Raw genomic sequence first — 18,674 nt, 5'->3', positions numbered from 1 at the left:
GACTACAGGGGACGCTGCGAGCCGTAATCATCCAAAGTCTCAGGTCCCCTTTACTCAGGGGGTATGGAGTAATTAGCGGACTAGAAAGGGCGCTGTGAGCCGTAATCATCCAAAGTCTCAGGTCCCCATTACTCAGGGGGTACGGAGTAATTAGCGAACTACAGGGGGCGCTGTGAGCCGTAATCATCCAAAGTCTCAGGTCCCCTTTACTCAGGGGGTACGGAGTAATTAGCGGACTACAGGGGGCGCTGTTACCATAATCATCCAAAGTCTCAGGTCCCCATTACTCAGGGGGTATGGAGTAATTAGCGGACTACAGGGTCGCTGTGAGCCGTAATCATCCAAAGTCACAGGTCCCCTTTACCCAGGGGGTACGGAGTAATTAGCGAACTACAGGGGGCGCTGTGAGCCGTAATCATCCAAAGTCACAGGTCCCCTTTACCCAGGAGGTATGGAGTAATTAGCGGACTACAGGGGGCGCTGTGACCATAATCATCCAAAGTCTCAGGTCCCCATTACTCAGGGGGTACGGAGTAATTAGTGGACTACAGGGGGCGCTGTTACCATAATCATCCAAAGTCTCAGGTCCCCATTACCCAGGGGGTACGGAGTAATTAGCGGACTACAGGGGGCGCTGTGAGCCGTAATCATCCAAAGTCTCAGGTCCCCTTTACTCAGGGGGTACGGAGTAATTAGCGGACTACAGGGGGCGCTGTGAGCCGTAATCATCCAAAGTCTCAGGTCCCCTTTACTCAGGGGGTACGGAGTAATTAGTGGACTACAGGGGGCGCTGTGACCATAATCATCCAAAGTCTCAGGTCCCCTTTACTCAGGGGGTATGGAGTAATTAGCGGACTACAGGGGGCGCTGTGACCATAATCATCCAAAGTCTCAGGTCCCCATTACTCAGGGGGTACGGAGTAATTAGCGGACTACAGGGTCGCTGTGAGCCGTAATCATCCAAAGTCTCAGGTCCCCTTTACTCAGGGGGTACGGAGTAATTAGTGGACTACAGGGGGCGCTGTTACCATAATCATCCAAAGTCTCAGGTCCCCTTTACTCAGGGGGTACGGAGTAATTAGCGGACTACAGGGGGCGCTGTGAGCCGTAATCATCCAAAGTCTCAGGTCCCCATTACTCAGGGGGTACGGAGTAATTAGCGGACTACAGGGGGCGCTGTGACCATAATCATCCAAAGTCTCAGGTCCCCTTTACTCAGGGGGTACGGAGTAATTAGTGGACTACAGGGGGCGCTGCGAGCCGTAATCATCCAAAGTCTCAGGTCCCCTTTACTCAGGGGGTACGGAGTAATTAGCGGACTACAGGGGGCGCTGTGAGCCGTAATCATCCAAAGTCTCAGATCCCCTTTACTCAGGGGGTACGGAGTAATTAGCGGACTACAGGGGGCGCTGTGAGTGATAATCATCCAAAGTCTCAGGTCCCCATTACTCAGGGGGTACGGAGTAATCAGCGGACTAGAGGGGGCGCTGTGAGCCATAATCATCCAAAGTCTCAGGTCCCCTTTACTCAGGGGGTACGGAGTAATTAGCGGACTACAGGGGGCGCTGTGAGCCGTAATCATCCAAAGTCTCAGATCCCCTTTACTCAGGGGGTACGGAGTAATTAGCGGACTACAGGGGGCGCTGTGAGTGATAATCATCCAAAGTCTCAGGTCCCCATTACTCAGGGGGTACGGAGTAATCAGCGGACTAGAGGGGGCGCTGTGAGCCATAATCATCCAAAGTCTCAGGTCCCCTTTACTCAGGGGGTACGGAGTAATTAGTGGACTACAGGGGGCGCTGTGAGCCGTAATCATCCAAAGTCTCAGGTCCCCTTTACTCAGGGGGTACGGAGTAATTAGCGGACTACAGGGGGCGCTGTGAGCCGTAATCATCCAAAGTCTCAGGTCCCCTTTACTCAGGGGGTACGGAGTAATTAGCGGACTACAGGGGGCGCTGTGACCATAATCATCCAAAGTCTCAGGTCCCCTTTACTCAGGGGGTACGGAGTAATTAGTGGACTACAGGGGGCGCTGCGAGCCGTAATCATCCAAAGTCTCAGATCCCCTTTACTCAGGGGGTACGGAGTAATTAGCGGACTACAGGGGGCGCTGTGACCATAATCATCCAAAGTCTCAGGTCCCCTTTACTCAGGGAGTACGGAGTAATTAGCGGACTACAGGGGGCGCTGTGAGCCGTAATCATCCAAAGTCTCAGGTCCCCTTTACTCAGGGGGTACGGAGTAATTAGTGGACTACAGGGGGCGCTGTGAGCCGTAATCATCCAAAGTCTCAGGTCCCCTTTACTCAGGGGGTACGGAGTAATTAGCGGACTACAGGGGGCGCTGTGAGCCGTAATCATCCAAAGTCTCAGGTCCCCTTTACTCAGGGGGTACGGAGTAATTAGCGGACTACAGGGGGCGCTGTGACCATAATCATCCAAAGTCTCAGGTCCCCTTTACTCAGGGGGTACGGAGTAATTAGTGGACTACAGGGGGCGCTGCGAGCCGTAATCATCCAAAGTCTCAGATCCCCTTTACTCAGGGGGTACGGAGTAATTAGCGGACTACAGGGGGCGCTGTGACCATAATCATCCAAAGTCTCAGGTCCCCTTTACTCAGGGAGTACGGAGTAATCAGCGGACTAGAGGGGGGCGCGCTGCGAGCCGTAATCATCCAAAGTCTCCACATTACATCACAGCCTCCATATTATATTATCAACCTCAACAACATATTACAGCCTCCACATTATTTTACAGCCTAAATATTACCAGCCTCCATGTTATATTACAGCCTCCATGTTATATTACAGCCTCCGTATTACCGTCCTCTACATTACATCACAGCTTAAACATTATGTTACAGCTTCCATATATTCAGTCTCCAGATTACATCACAGCCTCCATATAACTAGCCTCTACATTACAGCCTCCACATTATATTACAGCCTCCATATTAGCGGCCTCTACATTACATCACAGCTTAAACATTGTTACAGCCTCCATATTGACAGCCTCCGTATTACCAGCCTCTACATTACAACCTCCCTACTACCAGCCTCCATTTTGTATCATCAATCTCAATATTATATTACAGCCTTCATATTTTCAGCCTCTACATTACATTATAGCCTCCATATTATATTGCAGCCTTTATATTACCAGCCTCCACATTATATTACAGACTCCATATTACCGTCATCTACATTACATCACAGCATAAACATTATGTTACAACCTCCATAATTTCAGCCTCCACATTATATTACAGTCTCTACATTACAGCCTCCGTATTACCAGCTTCTACATTTCAGCCTCCACATTATATTACAGTCCTCTACATTACATCACAGCCTAAACATTATGTTACAGCCTTCATATTTTCAGCATCAAGATTACATCACAGCCTCCATACTAACAGCCTCCACATGATATTACAGCCTTCATATTACCAGCCTCTGCATTACAGGCTCAAAATTATATTACAGCCTCCACATTACAGCCTCTATATTACATTACCGGCCTGCACATTATATTACAGCCTCCGTATTACCGGCCTCTACATTACATCACAGCTTAAACATTATGTTACAGCCTCCACATTACATCACAGCCTCAACATTGACAGCCTCCATATTACCAGCCTGTAAATTACATTATATCCTCTGCATTGTATTAAAGCCTCTATATTATATTATCAACCTCCACATTATATTACAGCCTCCATACTACCAGCCTCCACATTCTATTACAGCCTCTGCATTACATTATAGCCTCCACCTTACAGCCTCCGCATTACATTATAGCCTCCACATTACCAGCCTCTACATTACAGCCTCCATATTACCAGCCTCCACATTATATTACAGCCGCCATATTATATCACAGCCTACACATTATATTACCACTACTCCCCTTATTCTCCCCAGTGCCCGACCACCACTCCCCTCATTAAGGCTGGGTTCAGACCTGAGCGTCTTTGATATGCGCGTTTAACGTGCGTTTTTGACGAGTGTTTTTTGCAATAGTAAACGCGCGTTTGTGTGATTGACTGCAATGTCCTATGGCCACAAACGCGCGTCAAAACGCCCCAAAGAAGCTCAAGTACTTGTTTGAGCGTAGGGCGTTTTACAGCGCTGTAAAACGCTCAAGTGTGAACCCAGCCTAATAGCAGATCACTACTTCCCTCATAGAAACCTAGAATGTGTCGGCACATAAGAACCATTTGGCCCATCTAGTCTGCCCAATATACTGAGTACTATGGATAGCCCCCGGCCCTATCTTATATGAAGGATGGCCTTATGCCTATCCCATGCATGCTTAACCTCCTCCACTGTATCTGCAGCTACCACTTCTGCAGGAAGGCTATTCCATGCATCCACTACTCTCTCAGTGATGTAATACTTCTCCTCGCTGGCTGACCACTACTCCCCTCATCATCCTCAATAGCATATAACTACTCCCCTCATCCTTAGTGCCCGATCACTACTCCCCTCATCATCCTCAATAGCATATCACTACTCCCCTCATACTTAGTGCCCGATCACTACTCCCCTCATCATCCTCAATAGCATATCACTACTCCCCTCATCTTTAGTGCCCGATCACTACTCCCCTCATCATCCTCACTGTCTGACCACCACTCCCCTAATCATCCTCAATACCATATCACTACTCCCCTCATCATCCTCAATAGCATATAACTACTTCCCTCATACTTAGTGCCCGATCACTACTCCCCTCATCATCCTCAATAGCATATAACTACTCCCCTCATACTTAGTGCCCGATCACTACTCCCCTCATCCTCCTCTCTGGCAGATCACTACTCCCCTCATCATCCTCAATAGCATATAACTACTCCCCTCATACTTAGTGCCCGATCACTACTCCCCTCATCATCCTCAATACCATATAACTACTCCCCTCATACTTAGTGCCCGATCACTACTCCCCTCATCATCCTCAATAGCATATAACTACTCCCCTCATACTTAGTGCCCGATCACTACTCCCCTCATCCTCCTCTCTGGCAGATCACTACTCCCCTCATCATCCTCAATAGCATATAACTACTCCCCTCATACTTAGTGCCCGATCACTACTCCCCTCATCCTCCTCTCTGGCAGATCACTACTCCCCTCATCATCCTCAATAGCATATAACTACTCCCCTCATACTTAGTGCCCGATCACTACTCCCCTCATCATCCTCAATACCATATAACTACTCCCCTCATACTTAGTGCCCGATCACTACTCCCCTCATCCTCCTCTCTGGCAGATCACTACTCCCCTCATCCTCCTCAGTACCATATAACTACTCCCCTCATACTTAGTGCCCGATCACTACTCCCCTCATCATCCTCAATACCATATAACTACTCCCCTAATCATCCTCAATACCATATAACTACTTCCCTCATACTTAGTGCCCGATCACTACTCCCCTCATCCTCCTCTCTGGCAGATCACTACTCCCCTCATCATCCTCAATAGCATATAACTACTCCCCTCATACTTAGTGCCCGATCACTACTCCCCTCATCCTCCTCTCTGGCAGATCACTACTCCCCTCATCATCCTCAATAGCATATAACTACTCCCCTCATACTTAGTGCCCGATCACTACTCCCCTCATCCTCCTCTCTGGCAGATCACTACTCCCCTCATCATCCTCAATAGCATATAACTACTCCCCTCATACTTAGTGCCCGATCACTACTCCCCTCATCATCCTCAATACCATATAACTACTCCCCTCATACTTAGTGCCCGATCACTACTCCCCTCATCCTCCTCTCTGGCAGATCACTACTCCCCTCATCCTCCTCAGTACCATATCACTACTCCCCTCATCCTTAGTGCCCAATCACCACTCCCCTCATCCTCCTCACTGGCTGACCACTACTCCCCTCATCATCCTCAGTACCATATCACTACTTCCCTCATTCTCCTTATTGCCCAATCACTACTCCCCCCATCATCCTCAATAGCATATAACTACTTCCCTCATACTTAGTGCCCGATCACTACTCCCCTCATCCTCCTCTCTGGCAGATCACTACTCCCCTAATCATCCTCAGTACCATATAACTACTCCCCTCATACTTAGTGCCCGATCACTACTCCCCTCATCCTCCTCTCTGGCAGATCACTACTCCCCTCATCATCCTCAATAGCATATAACTACTCCCCTCATACTTAGTGCCCGATCACTACTCCCCTCATCCTCCTCTCTGGCAGATCACTACTCCCCTCATCATCCTCAATAGCATATAACTACTCCCCTCATACTTAGTGCCCGATCACTACTCCCCTCATCCTCCTCTCTGGCAGATCACTACTCCCCTCATCATCCTCAATAGCATATAACTACTCCCCTCATACTTAGTGCCCGATCACTACTCCCCTCATCATCCTCAATACCATATAACTACTCCCCTCATACTTAGTGCCCGATCACTACTCCCCTCATCCTCCTCTCTGGCAGATCACTACTCCCCTCATCCTCCTCAGTACCATATCACTACTCCCCTCATCCTTAGTGCCCAATCACCACTCCCCTCATCCTCCTCACTGGCTGACCACTACTCCCCTCATCATCCTCAGTACCATATCACTACTTCCCTCATTCTCCTTATTGCCCAATCACTACTCCCCCCATCATCCTCAATAGCATATAACTACTTCCCTCATACTTAGTGCCCGATCACTACTCCCCTCATCCTCCTCTCTGGCAGATCACTACTCCCCTAATCATCCTCAGTACCATATAACTACTTCACTCATTCTCCTTATTGCCCAATCACTACTCCCCTCATCATCCTCAATAGCATATAACTACTCCCCTCATACTTAGTGCCCGATCACTACTCCCCTCATCCTCCTCTCTGGCAGATCACTACTCCCCTCATCCTCCTCAATACCATATAACTACTTCCCTCATCCTCCTCAGTACCATATAACTACTCCCCTCATACTTAGTGCCCGATCACTACTCCCCTCATCCTCCTCTCTGGCAGATCACTGCTCCCCTTATACACTTCAGCTGAGCTCTGCTCCCGCTATGAATGGCTGCGGATCAGCGAGCTGTGCGGCTGCTCAGTGCAGGGCGGGAGGACGAGGCTCCGCTCCTACGGGCACATAACGGCTGCGGGGTCCAGAGCTCTGCTCCTATTGGCTGGGAGAGCTCAGGATCTCGTCGCTCATTTGAATTTCCCGCCTATAGTCCCCAACTGCAAATGAGCTGCTGATCTACAGGAGGAGCCGGTCATGTGACCTGTACCTGCGTCATAAGCCACGCCCAGCGCCGCTCATTGGCTTCTCCAGAGTCTTGTCTCCGTTGGAGGCTTCTAATCCACCCAATGAGCGGCGCTGGGGGCGGAGCAGCAGCCTATAAAGGCGGCAGGAGGCGGCTCCCCCGGATCACACACATCAGAGTCTTCCTCACTGTTTTGTGCTCTGCTGTAGAGGACGATGTCTGGACGCGGCAAACAAGGAGGCAAAGTCCGGGCTAAGGCCAAGACCCGCTCCTCCCGGGCAGGGCTCCAGTTCCCGGTCGGCCGAGTGCACAGGCTCCTCCGCAAGGGCAACTACGCCCAGAGGGTGGGCGCCGGCGCTCCCGTCTACTTGGCCGCTGTGCTCGAGTATCTCACCGCCGAGATCCTGGAGCTGGCCGGCAATGCCGCCCGCGACAACAAGAAGACCCGCATCATCCCCCGCCACCTGCAGCTGGCCGTGCGCAACGACGAGGAGCTCAACAAGCTGCTGGGCGGCGTCACCATCGCCCAGGGAGGCGTCCTGCCCAACATCCAGGCCGTGCTGCTGCCCAAGAAGACCGAGAGCACCAAGTCGGCCAAGAGCAAGTGAGCCCGGCTCTGCTGCTGCTGCTGTGCCCCCCGGAACCAAAGGCTCTTCTAAGAGCCGCCCACATGGTCTGCACGACTGAGCTGGCGATGCCGCTGATCTCCGCTGTGGAGGAGGCGTCACACAGGGCCACTTACCGCTCCTGACCTGCTGCCAGTACGGGCAGACATTGCTGCTGTAGAGGGTTCGTCCCCTGTGTGTAATGGACTGCTCCTCCACGGCCGCTGGATTCTGACCGGACTGGAATTGGGCGGGAATTTCAAAAGCCAGAGATCAGCCAATCACTGTAAAGCACTTGTTCTATAGCTCCGCCCCCTTCTCTGCGCTGGTGTCCGGGGATAGAGCGCACGGCGGGGCTCACATCCATCCATTAGCAGATCACTACTGCCCTCATCCTCCTCACTGGCTGACCACTACTCCCCTCATCCTCCTCACTGGCTGACCACTACTCCCCTCATCATCCTCAGTACCATATAACTACTGCCCTCATCCTCCTCACTGGCTGACCACTACTCCCCTCATCATCCTCAGTACCATATAACTACTTCCCTCATTCTCCTCATTGCCCAACTGCTCTCTGGCCGATCATTCCTCCCCCTCACTGTCTGATCACTACTCCCCTCATCCTCCCGAGTATACGATCACTACTCCCCCCATCCTTCTCTCTGTCTGATCACTACTCCCCTCATCCTCCCGAGTATACGATCACTACTCCCCCCATCCTTCTCTCTGGCCGATCACTACTCCCCTCATCCTCCCGAGTATACGATCACTACTCCCCTCATCCTCCTCAGTGTCTGATCACTACTCCCCTCATCCTCCTCACTGGCCGATCACTACTCCCCCCATCCTTCTCTCTGGCCGATCACTACTCCCCTCATCCTCCCGAGTATACGATCACTACTCCCCTCATCCTCCTCAGTGTCTGATCACTACTCCCCTCATCCTCCTCACTGGCCGATCACTACTCCCCCATCCTCCTCACTGTCTGATCACTACTCCCCTCATCCTCCTCACTGGCCGATCACTACTCCCCCATCCTCCTCACTGTCTGATCACTACTCCCCCATCCTTCTCTTTGGCCGATCACTACTCCCCTCATCCTCCCGAGTATACGATCACTACTCCCCTCATCCTCCTCAGTGTCTGATAACTACTCCCCTCATCCTCCTCACTGGCCGATCACTACTCCCCCCATCCTTCTCTCTGGCCGATCACTACTCCCCCATCCTCCCGAGTATACGATCACTACTCCCCCATCCTCCTCAGTGTCTGATCACTACTCCCCCCATCCTTCTCTCTGGCCGATCACTTCTCCCCTCATCCTCCCGAGTATACGATCACTACTCCCCCCATCCTCCCGATCAGTGGTCTATAATGAGGGAATAATCCGCCTCGGACATGAGGCTTCCATGTATTCACACAATGCGGCAGCTCCGTCCTAGAGAAGGTGGGGCTCTGAGAAGAGCGGGGGGCGGAGCAGGAGGAGGGGGCGGGGTTCACATCATCCATTAGCAGATCACTACTCCCCTCATCCTCCTCACTGGCTGACCACTACTCCCCTCATCATCCTCAATACCATATAACTACTTCACTCATTCTCCTCATTGCCCAACTGCTCTCTGGCCGATCATTCCTCCCCCCATCCTCAGTGTCTGATCACTACTCCCCCCCATCCTCAGTGTCTGATCACTACTCTTCCCATCCTCCTCGCTGTCTGATCACTACTCCCCCATCCTCCTCGCTGTCTGATCACTACTCTTCCCATCCTCCTCGCTGTCTGATCACTACTCCCCCCCATCCTCAGTGTCTGATCACTACTCCCCCCATCCTCCTCGCTGTCTGATCACTACTCCCCCCATCCTTCTCTCTGGCCGATCACTACTCCCCTCATCCTCCCGAGTATACGATCACTACTCCCCCCATCCACCCGATCAGTGGTCTATAATGAGGGAATAATCCGCCTCGGACATGAGGCTTCCATGTATTCACACAATGCGGCAGCTCCGTCCTAGCGAAGGTGGGGGCTCTGAGAAGAGCGGGAGCGGGGGGCGGAGGAGGAGGAGGGGCGGGACTCACATCATCCATTCAGCTGAGCCGGGGGCGGAGCAGGAGGGGCGGGGCTCACATCCATCCATTAGCAGATCACTACTGCCCTCATCCTCCTCACTGGCTGATCACTACTCCCCTCATCATCCTCAGTACCATATAACTACTTCACTCATTCTACTCATCGCCCAACTTCTCTCTGGCCGATCACTACTCCCCCCATCCTCAGTGTCTGATCACTACTCCCCCATCCTCACTGTCCGATCACTACTCCCCCATCCTCCCGAGTATACGATCACTACTCCCCTCATCCTCCCGATCAGTGGTCTATAATGAGGGAATAATCCGCCCCGGACATGAGGCTTCCATGTATTCACACAATGCGGCAGCTCCGTCCTAGAGAAGAGCGGGGGGAGGGGGAGGAGACAACAGGAGCGGGGGGCGGAGCAGCAGGAGGGCGGGGCTCACATCCATTCATTCACTGAGCCGAGGGGGGGGGGGCAGCAGGACGCACATCCATCCATTCAGCTGAGCCGGGGGCGGAGCTTCTCCACGGCCGCTGAATTCTTACTTGACGGTAATTGAGCGGGAATTTCAAAAGCCAAGGCGCTAGTTCTATAGCCCCGCCCCTATAGCCTGCTCAGTATTAACCCGTCAGTGGCCTCCTTCTACTGGTGTCCAGGGATAGAGCGCAGCGGCGGCATCACTACCAGCAGAGGGCGGCGAGCAGTGAGGGGCGGTTATCAGCAGAGCAGCGAGGCCCTGATAGACGGAAGAAAGCTGCTAGCCCCGCCTCTCGACGCCCGGCTCAGCTGAATGGATGGATTCGAGCTCTGCCCCTCCTGTTGCTCCGTCCACCGGCTCAGCTGGATGGATGGATGTGAGCCCCGCCCCTCTATTTGCTCCGCCCCCGGCTCAGCTGGATGGATGGATGTGAGCCCCGCCCCTCTATTTGCTCCGCCCCCGGCTCAGCTGGATGGATGGATGTGAGCCCCGCCCCTCTATTTGCTCCGCCCCCGGCTCAGCCGGATGGATGGATGTGAGCCCCGCCCCTCTATTTGCTCCGCCCCCGGCTCAGCCGGATGGATGTGAGGCTGCCAATTGGGAGCAGTGGAGACACCACGTGACCCTCTCCTCCAGTAGATCGGCGCGCAGTCAGCAGCAGCTCATTTGCATGGCCCGTGTATAAATACCGCCGCGGTGGCAGGAGGAGAACAGACGAGATTTTGTCTTCCGTCAGAATGCCCGAGCCAGCCAAGTCCGCCCCAGCGCCCAAGAAGGGCTCCAAGAAAGCCGTCACCAAGGTTCAGAAGAAGGACGGCAAGAAGCGGAGGAAGAGCAGGAAGGAGAGCTATGCCATCTACGTCTACAAGGTGCTGAAGCAGGTCCACCCCGACACCGGCATCTCCTCCAAGGCCATGGGCATCATGAACTCCTTCGTCAACGACATCTTCGAGCGCATCGCAGGGGAAGCCTCCCGCCTGGCTCACTACAACAAGCGCTCCACCATCACCTCCCGGGAGATCCAGACCGCCGTGCGCCTGCTGCTGCCCGGAGAGCTGGCCAAGCACGCCGTCTCCGAGGGCACCAAGGCCGTCACCAAGTACACCAGCGCCAAGTGAGCGCCGCCCCCGCTCTCCGGACCCAACGGCTCTTCTCAGAGCCCCCACCCTGTCTCCAGCGGAGCTGCTCCCGGGTCTCCCCGTTGTTCTCACAGTGGCTGCGGTTTTCCTCCCTGTCAGCTCGATGAGATGCGGTAACGCTATCGGAAGTTACAATACAAGCTCCCCTCATCCTCCTCCTCCATGCCCGATCACTACTCCCATCATCCTCCTCAGTGTGGCGCTCCCTGGAGAGAGGCTGTGCGGCCGCTCAGTGCAGGACAGGAGGACGAGGCTCCTACGGGCACATAACGGCTGCGGGGTCCAGAGCTCTACTCCTATTGGCTGGGAGAGCTCAGCATCTCGTCGCTCATTTGAATTTCCCGCCTATAGTTGAGCTGCTGATTTACAGGAGGAGCCGGTCATGTGACCTGTACCAGCGCCGCTCATTGGCGGGACGGATTAACCCCTCAGTCTCCGAGCACAGCTCGTCTCGTAGCTGCGGTGGAGAACACCCGGGGCTCGGGATTTACAGATTATTGGGGGGTTTCTGTAATGTAGACCTCCGGCTGTACTGAGCACAGGGCGCCGCTGATCTCCTGATGGGCGGGCGGTGTTAACCCCTCAGTGGAATCGTAGCTCCTCCCCGGGAAGATGTGGGCGGCTCTGAGAAGAGCCTTTGTGCTGTGAGGACGGAGGCGGCAGCATTAACCCCCGAAGCCGTAGAGAGTGCGGCCCTGGCGCTTGAGCGCGTAGACCACGTCCATGGCGGTGACGGTCTTCCTCTTGGCGTGCTCGGTGTAGGTGACGGCGTCCCGGATGACGTTCTCCAGGAAGACTTTCAGCACCCCGCGAGTCTCCTCATAGATGAGGCCGGAGATGCGCTTGACGCCTCCCCTGCGAGCTAGGCGGCGGATGGCAGGCTTGGTGATGCCCTGGATGTTATCACGGAGCACCTTCCTGTGCCGCTTGGCGCCGCCTTTCCCGAGCCCTTTCCCTCCTTTACCGCGACCAGACATCTTCTAGGTGTGAGGAGCAGAGAGCAGTGACTGCTCAGCCCAGAGCCCTCCTTTATATGGAGCATGGGCGGACCTGAAAGAGAACTGGGGGCGGGGCTGTTCCTGAACTCCAGGCCCCGCCCTCCACCTCTGATTGGCTGAGCTCAGAAGTGCTGGTGCTTTTCATTTTCCAGCCTCCATGTTACCAGCCTGTAAATTACATCATATCCTTCACATTAAAATAAAGTCTCCATATTATATTATCAACCTCCACATTATATTACAGCCTCCATACTACCAGCCTCCGCATTCTATTACAGCCTCTGCATTACATTACAGCCGCCACCTTACATTATAGCCTCTACATTCTATTACAGCCTCCATACTACCAGCCTCCACCTTACATTACAGCCTCCATATTACATCTATGTTTCTATTACAGCCTCCATATTACATTATCTTCCTCCACATTATATTACAGCCTCCATATTACCAGCCTCTACATTACATTACAGCCTCCATACTACCAGCCTCTACATTACATTACAGCCTCCACATTACATTACCAGGCTCCACATAATATCTCAGCCTCCACATTACATTACAGCTTCCACATTATATTCCAGCCTCCACATGATATAGCCTCCATATTACCTTACAACCTCCATATTATATTACAGCTTCCACAATATATTACAGCCTCTATATTATATTATCAACCTCAACCTTATATTACAGCCTCCATATTTACAGCATCTACATTATATTACAGCCTCCATATTAATGGCCTCCACATTACATCACAGCCTCCATATTATATTATCAACCTCAACAACATATTACAGCCTCTACATTACATTATAGCCTCCACATTATATTACAGCCTAAAAATTACCAGCCTCCACATTACATTACAGCCTCTATGTTACATTACCGGCCTCCACATTATATTACAGCCTCCGTATCACCATTCTCTACATTCTATTACAGCCTCTGCATTACATTATAGCCTCCACCTTATATTACAGCCTCCATATTACATCTATGTTTCTATTACAGCCTCCCTATTACATTATCTTCCTCCACATTATATTACAGCCTCCATATTACCAGCCTTTACATTACAGCCTCCATACTACCAGCCTCTACATTACATTACAGCCTCTGCATTACATTATAGCCTCCACCTTATATTACAGCCTCCATACTACCAGCCTCCACATTATATTACAGCCTCCGCATTACATCACAGCCTCCACATTACATCTATGTTTCTATTACAGCCTCCATATTACCAGCCTCTACATTACATTACAGCCTCCATACTACCAGCCTCTACATTACAGCCTCCACATTACATTACCAGGCTCCACATTACATTACAGCTTTCACATTATATTACAGCCTCCATATTTACAGCATATACATTATATTACAGCCCCCATATTACATTACCAGGCTCCACATTACATTACAGCCTCCATACTACCAGCCTCTACATTACATTACAGCCTCCATACTACCAGCCTCTACATTACATTACAGCCTCCACATTACATTACCAGGCTCCACATAATATCACAGCCTCCACATTACATTACAGCCTACATATAATATTACAGCCTCCACATTACATTACAGCTTCCACAATATATTACAGCCTCCATATTATATTATCAACCTCAACATTATATTACAGCCTCCATATTTAAAGCCTCCACATTACATTACAGCTTCCACAATATATTACAGCCTCCATATTATATTATCATCCTCAACATTATATTACAGCCTCTACATTATATTACAGCCTCCATATTAATGGCCTCCACATTACATCACAGCCTCTATATTATATTATCAACCTCAACAACATATTATAGCCTCCACATTATATTACAGCCTAAAAATTACCAGCCTCCACATTACATTACAGCCTCCATGTTACATTACTGGCCTCCACATTATATTACAGCCTCCGTATTACCATCCTCTACATTACAGTCTCCATGTGACATTAAAAGCCTCCACATTATATTACAGCCTCCATACTAACAGCCTCCACATTACATTACAGCCTCTACATTATATTAGAGCCTTCATATTACCAGCCTCTGCATTACATTACAGCCCTCAAATTATATTACAGCCTCCATATTATATTATCAACCTCAACAACATATTACAGCCTCTACATTAGATTATAGCCTCCACATTATTTTACAGCCTAAATATTACCAGCCTCCATGTTTTATTACAGCGTCCGTATTAACAGCCTCTACATTACAGTCTCCATGTTAAATTACCGGCCTCCACATTATATTACAGACTCCATATTACCGGCCTCTACATTACATCACGGCCTAAACATTACATCACAGCCTCCACATTATATGACAGCCTCCATACTACCAGCCTCCACATTACATTATATTACAGCCTCCATACTACCAGCCTCCACATAACATCACAGCCATAATATTACCAGCCTCTGCATTACAGACTCCACATTATATTGCAGACTCCATATAACCGTCCTCTACATTACATCACAGCCTCCATATAACTAGCCTCTACATTACATTACAGCCTCCATACTACCAGCTTCCACATTACATTACAGCCTCTATATTTCATTACTGGCCTACACATTATATTACAGCTTCCATATTACCGGCCTCTACATTACAGTCTCCATATTATATTACATTACTGGCCTCCACATTATATTACAGCCTCTGTATTACCGGCCTCTACATCACATCTACATCACAGCTTAAACATTATGTTACAGCCTCCATATTTTCAGCCTCCACATTACATCACAGCCTCCACATTAATTGACAACCTCCATATTACCAGCCTGTAAATTACATTATATCCTCTGCATTATATTAACGCCTCTATATTATATTATTAACCTCAACATTATATTACAGCCTCCTTATTTACAGCCTCCACATTACATTATAGCCTCCACTTGATATTACAGACTTCATACTATATTACAGCCTCCACATAATATTACAGCGTCCATATTACCAGCCTCCACATGATATTACAGCATTCATCTTACAGACTCCATATTATATAACAGCCTCCAAATTACCGGCCTCCACATTATATTACAACCTCTACATTACATTACAAGTGTCCACATTATATAACAGCCTTCACATTACATTACAGCCTCCACATTATAATTACAGCCTCAATATTATATTACAGCCTTCATATTACATTACAGCCTCTATATTATATTACAGCCTCCACATAATATTACAGACTCCATATTACCAGGCCCTTACAATATATTAAAGCCTTCACATTACCAGCATCCACATTATTACAGCCTCCACAACATATTACAGCCTCCATATTATCAGGCTCCACATGATATTACAGCCTCCACAAGATATTACAGCCTCTATATTACCAGGCTTCACAAGATATTACAGCCTCCCTATTACCAGGCTCCACATTACATTATAGCCTCCATTTTATATTACAGCCTTCACATTACATTACAGCCTCCAAATTATATTATAGCCTCCACATTACGTTATAGCCTCCATGTTATATTATAGTCTCCACATTACATTATAGCCTCCATATTATATTACAGCCTACACGTTATATTACAGCCTCCATATTATATTACTGCTTCCACATTATATTACAGCCTCCAAATTACATTACAGCCTCCACATTACATTATAGCCTCCATATTATATTACAGCCTACACGTTATATTACGGCCTCCATATTATATTACAGCTTCCACATTATATTACAGCCTCCGTATTACCAGGCTCCACATTATATTACAGCCTCCATATTATATTAAAGCCTCCACATTACATTATAGCCTCCATATTATATTACAGCCTCCACATTACATTATAGCCTCCATATTATTTTACAGCCTCCATATTACCAGGCTTTGCATTATATTACAGCCTCCATATTACCAGTCTCCACATGATATTACAGCCTCCATATTATATTACAGCCTCCATATTATATTACAGCCTCCACATTATATTACAGCCTCCATATTATATTATAGCCTTCACATTACATTATAGCCTCCATATTATATTACAGCCTCCACATTACATTACAACCTCCATATTACCAGTCTCCACATGATATTACAGCCTCCACATTATATTACAGCCTACAGATTTCAGCCTTCACACTATAGTACAGCCTCCATATTACCAGGCGGTCCTCATTAAGGTCTTACTGGAGGGGCTGTTGTGTGTGTGGGGGGGATGGGGGGGGATAGAAGCATCACCAGCATCACATGCATCAACTTCCATCTATAATGAGCAGCTTTCTTCAGCCGCCCTCTGAAGAAACCACCCAGCTCCAGCAGCAGGACATCCAGCAGAACCTGAACCAGCAGGCGGTGACATACTTGGACTGCACCCTGTAACCCATGATCCAAGATCTCCTGGACTTCTGGGCATGCAAACTTCATGTGTGGCCCCAACTGGGCGAGTTTTCCATGGACATGCTTTCCTGCCCGGCCAGAGCGGGTGCTCGGTGCGGCGGGGGGCACAGATACCCCTGAGAGAACTCGCCTTTCCTTCCAAAATGTTTAGTGACAAATAGAGTTGAGCGGACACCTGGATGTTCGGGGGACCCGAACTTGACCCCGAACCCAAACCCCATTGAAGTCAATGGGGAGAATGAATGCCACCAGCAGCGCGTCTACCAGCGTGCGCTTGTACTCGCCCATCTTCCGATCACGCTCCAGTGAGGGAATTAAGGACGGTACGTTGTCCGTGTAACGGGGATCCAGCAGCGCGGCCACCCAGGAATCAGCACAAGTTAGAATGTGGGCAACTCGGCGGTCGTTGCGGAGACACTGCAGCATGTAATCGCTCATGTGTGCCAGGCTGCCCAGAGGCAACGACAAGCTGTCCTCTGTGGGAGGTGTATCGTCTGTGTCCTCTGTATCCCCCCAGCCACGCACCAGTGATGGCCATGAGCTGGTCTGGGTGCCACCCTGCTGTAAACATGGTTCCTCCTCCTCCATCTCCTCATCCTCATCCTCCACCTCCTCATCCTCCAGAACTGTGCCCTGGCTGGACAATTGTGTACCTTGGGTTTGTGGGTGCAGGAACCCACCCTCAGAGCCACTTGGGAATGACTGGCAGGAAACCCTATGAAATGATCCCTCTTCCTCCTCCTCCTCCTGTACCACATCCTCTTCCATCATCGCCCTAAGTGTTTTCTCAAGGAGGCATAGAAGTGGGATAGTAACGCTGAGAACGGCGTCATCGGCACTGGCCATGTTGGTGGAGTACTCGAAACAGCGCAACAAGGAACACAGGTCTCGCATGGAGGCCCAGTCATTGGTGGTGAAGTGGTGCTGATCCGCAGAGCGACTGACCCGTGCGTGCTGCAGCTGAAACTCCACTATGGCCTGCTGCTGCTCGCACAGTCTGTCCAGCATGTGCAAGGTGGAGTTCCACCTGGTGGGCACGTCGCATATGAGGCGGTGAGCGGGAAGGCCGAAGTTACGCTGCAGCGCTGACAGGCGAGCAGCGGCAGGGTGTGAACGCCGGAAGCGCGCACAGACGGCCCACACTTTATGCAGCAGCTCTGACATGTCGGGGTAATGTTTAAGGAATCTCTGCACCACTAAATTCAGCGCATGCGCCAGGCAAGGGATGTGCGTCAAACCGGCTAGTCCCAGAGCTGTGTGAGAGAAGGATTTATGATTTTATGAATATATAATGAGAATATTCTGTAGTACACATTTCTGTCCACTAGATGGCTGCAAACCATATGTATGAGAAGGTCAATAAGGGAGGGGGAAGAGGGGATTACTGAAACCACTCCTATCAGGTTAAGAAGACAATAGTCTCTTCTTAAGGAACACCCCTTTTGTGATGTCATGTCTGCTATTTAAGTGAATGTACTGTGAATAAAGGTCTCGCCTGTTCTCTTCTACCATGGCTCAAAGAGGATGAGAAGATGCTTTCATGAAACCACCTAGTGTCTGGTCTCATTATAAAGCAGTATGGTGTACACATACTTATTCTTCTAATTGATTTGGCACCACACAAAGAAGAAGGAGAGTCGCATGAATTGCGATGACAAAATGGCGCCCAACGTGGGGCAGACAGCTTACGTAACTTCCTGATT

General features: G+C 50.1%; 3 protein-coding genes across 3 annotated transcripts in view; 2 read left to right on the top strand and 1 right to left on the bottom strand.

Moving 5' to 3' along the window:
* The first annotated feature begins 7,474 nt into the window (after positions 1-7,474).
* On the top strand, positions 7,475-7,867 carry LOC120997514 (histone H2A type 1-like). The gene has a single exon (XM_040427594.1). It carries the CDS (start codon positions 7,475-7,477, stop codon positions 7,865-7,867), a length of 393 nt encoding a protein of 130 aa, XP_040283528.1.
* Positions 7,868-11,126: 3,259 nt separating this feature from the next.
* Positions 11,127-11,594, top strand: LOC120998395 (histone H2B 1.1). Its single transcript, XM_040429069.1, has one exon. The coding sequence runs from the start codon at positions 11,155-11,157 to the stop codon at positions 11,533-11,535; it is 381 nt and encodes a 126-aa protein (XP_040285003.1). The 5' UTR covers positions 11,127-11,154; the 3' UTR covers positions 11,536-11,594.
* Positions 11,595-12,221: 627 nt separating this feature from the next.
* LOC120997511 (histone H4-like) overlaps positions 12,222-18,674 on the bottom strand; it is a 47,395-nt gene continuing 40,942 nt past the window's right edge. Inside the window, exon 2 of the mRNA XM_040427593.1 lies at positions 12,222-12,533. Coding sequence (XP_040283527.1) covers positions 12,222-12,533 — 312 coding nt within the window. The remainder of the gene's footprint in view (positions 12,534-18,674) is intronic.

The sequence above is a fragment of the Bufo bufo genome, chromosome 4 (assembly GCF_905171765.1).
Source record: "Bufo bufo chromosome 4, aBufBuf1.1, whole genome shotgun sequence".
Classification (NCBI taxonomy): Eukaryota; Metazoa; Chordata; class Amphibia; order Anura; family Bufonidae; genus Bufo; species Bufo bufo.
This window is presented reverse-complemented; position numbering and strand designations above follow the sequence as displayed.

Excerpts from the sequence above, each read along its gene's own strand:
- LOC120997514 (XM_040427594.1), top strand. The coding sequence starts at position 7,475 with ATGTCTGGACGCGGCAAACAAGGAGGCAAAGTCCGGGCTAAGGCCAAG.
- LOC120998395 (XM_040429069.1), top strand. The coding sequence starts at position 11,155 with ATGCCCGAGCCAGCCAAGTCCGCCCCAGCGCCCAAGAAGGGCTCCAAG.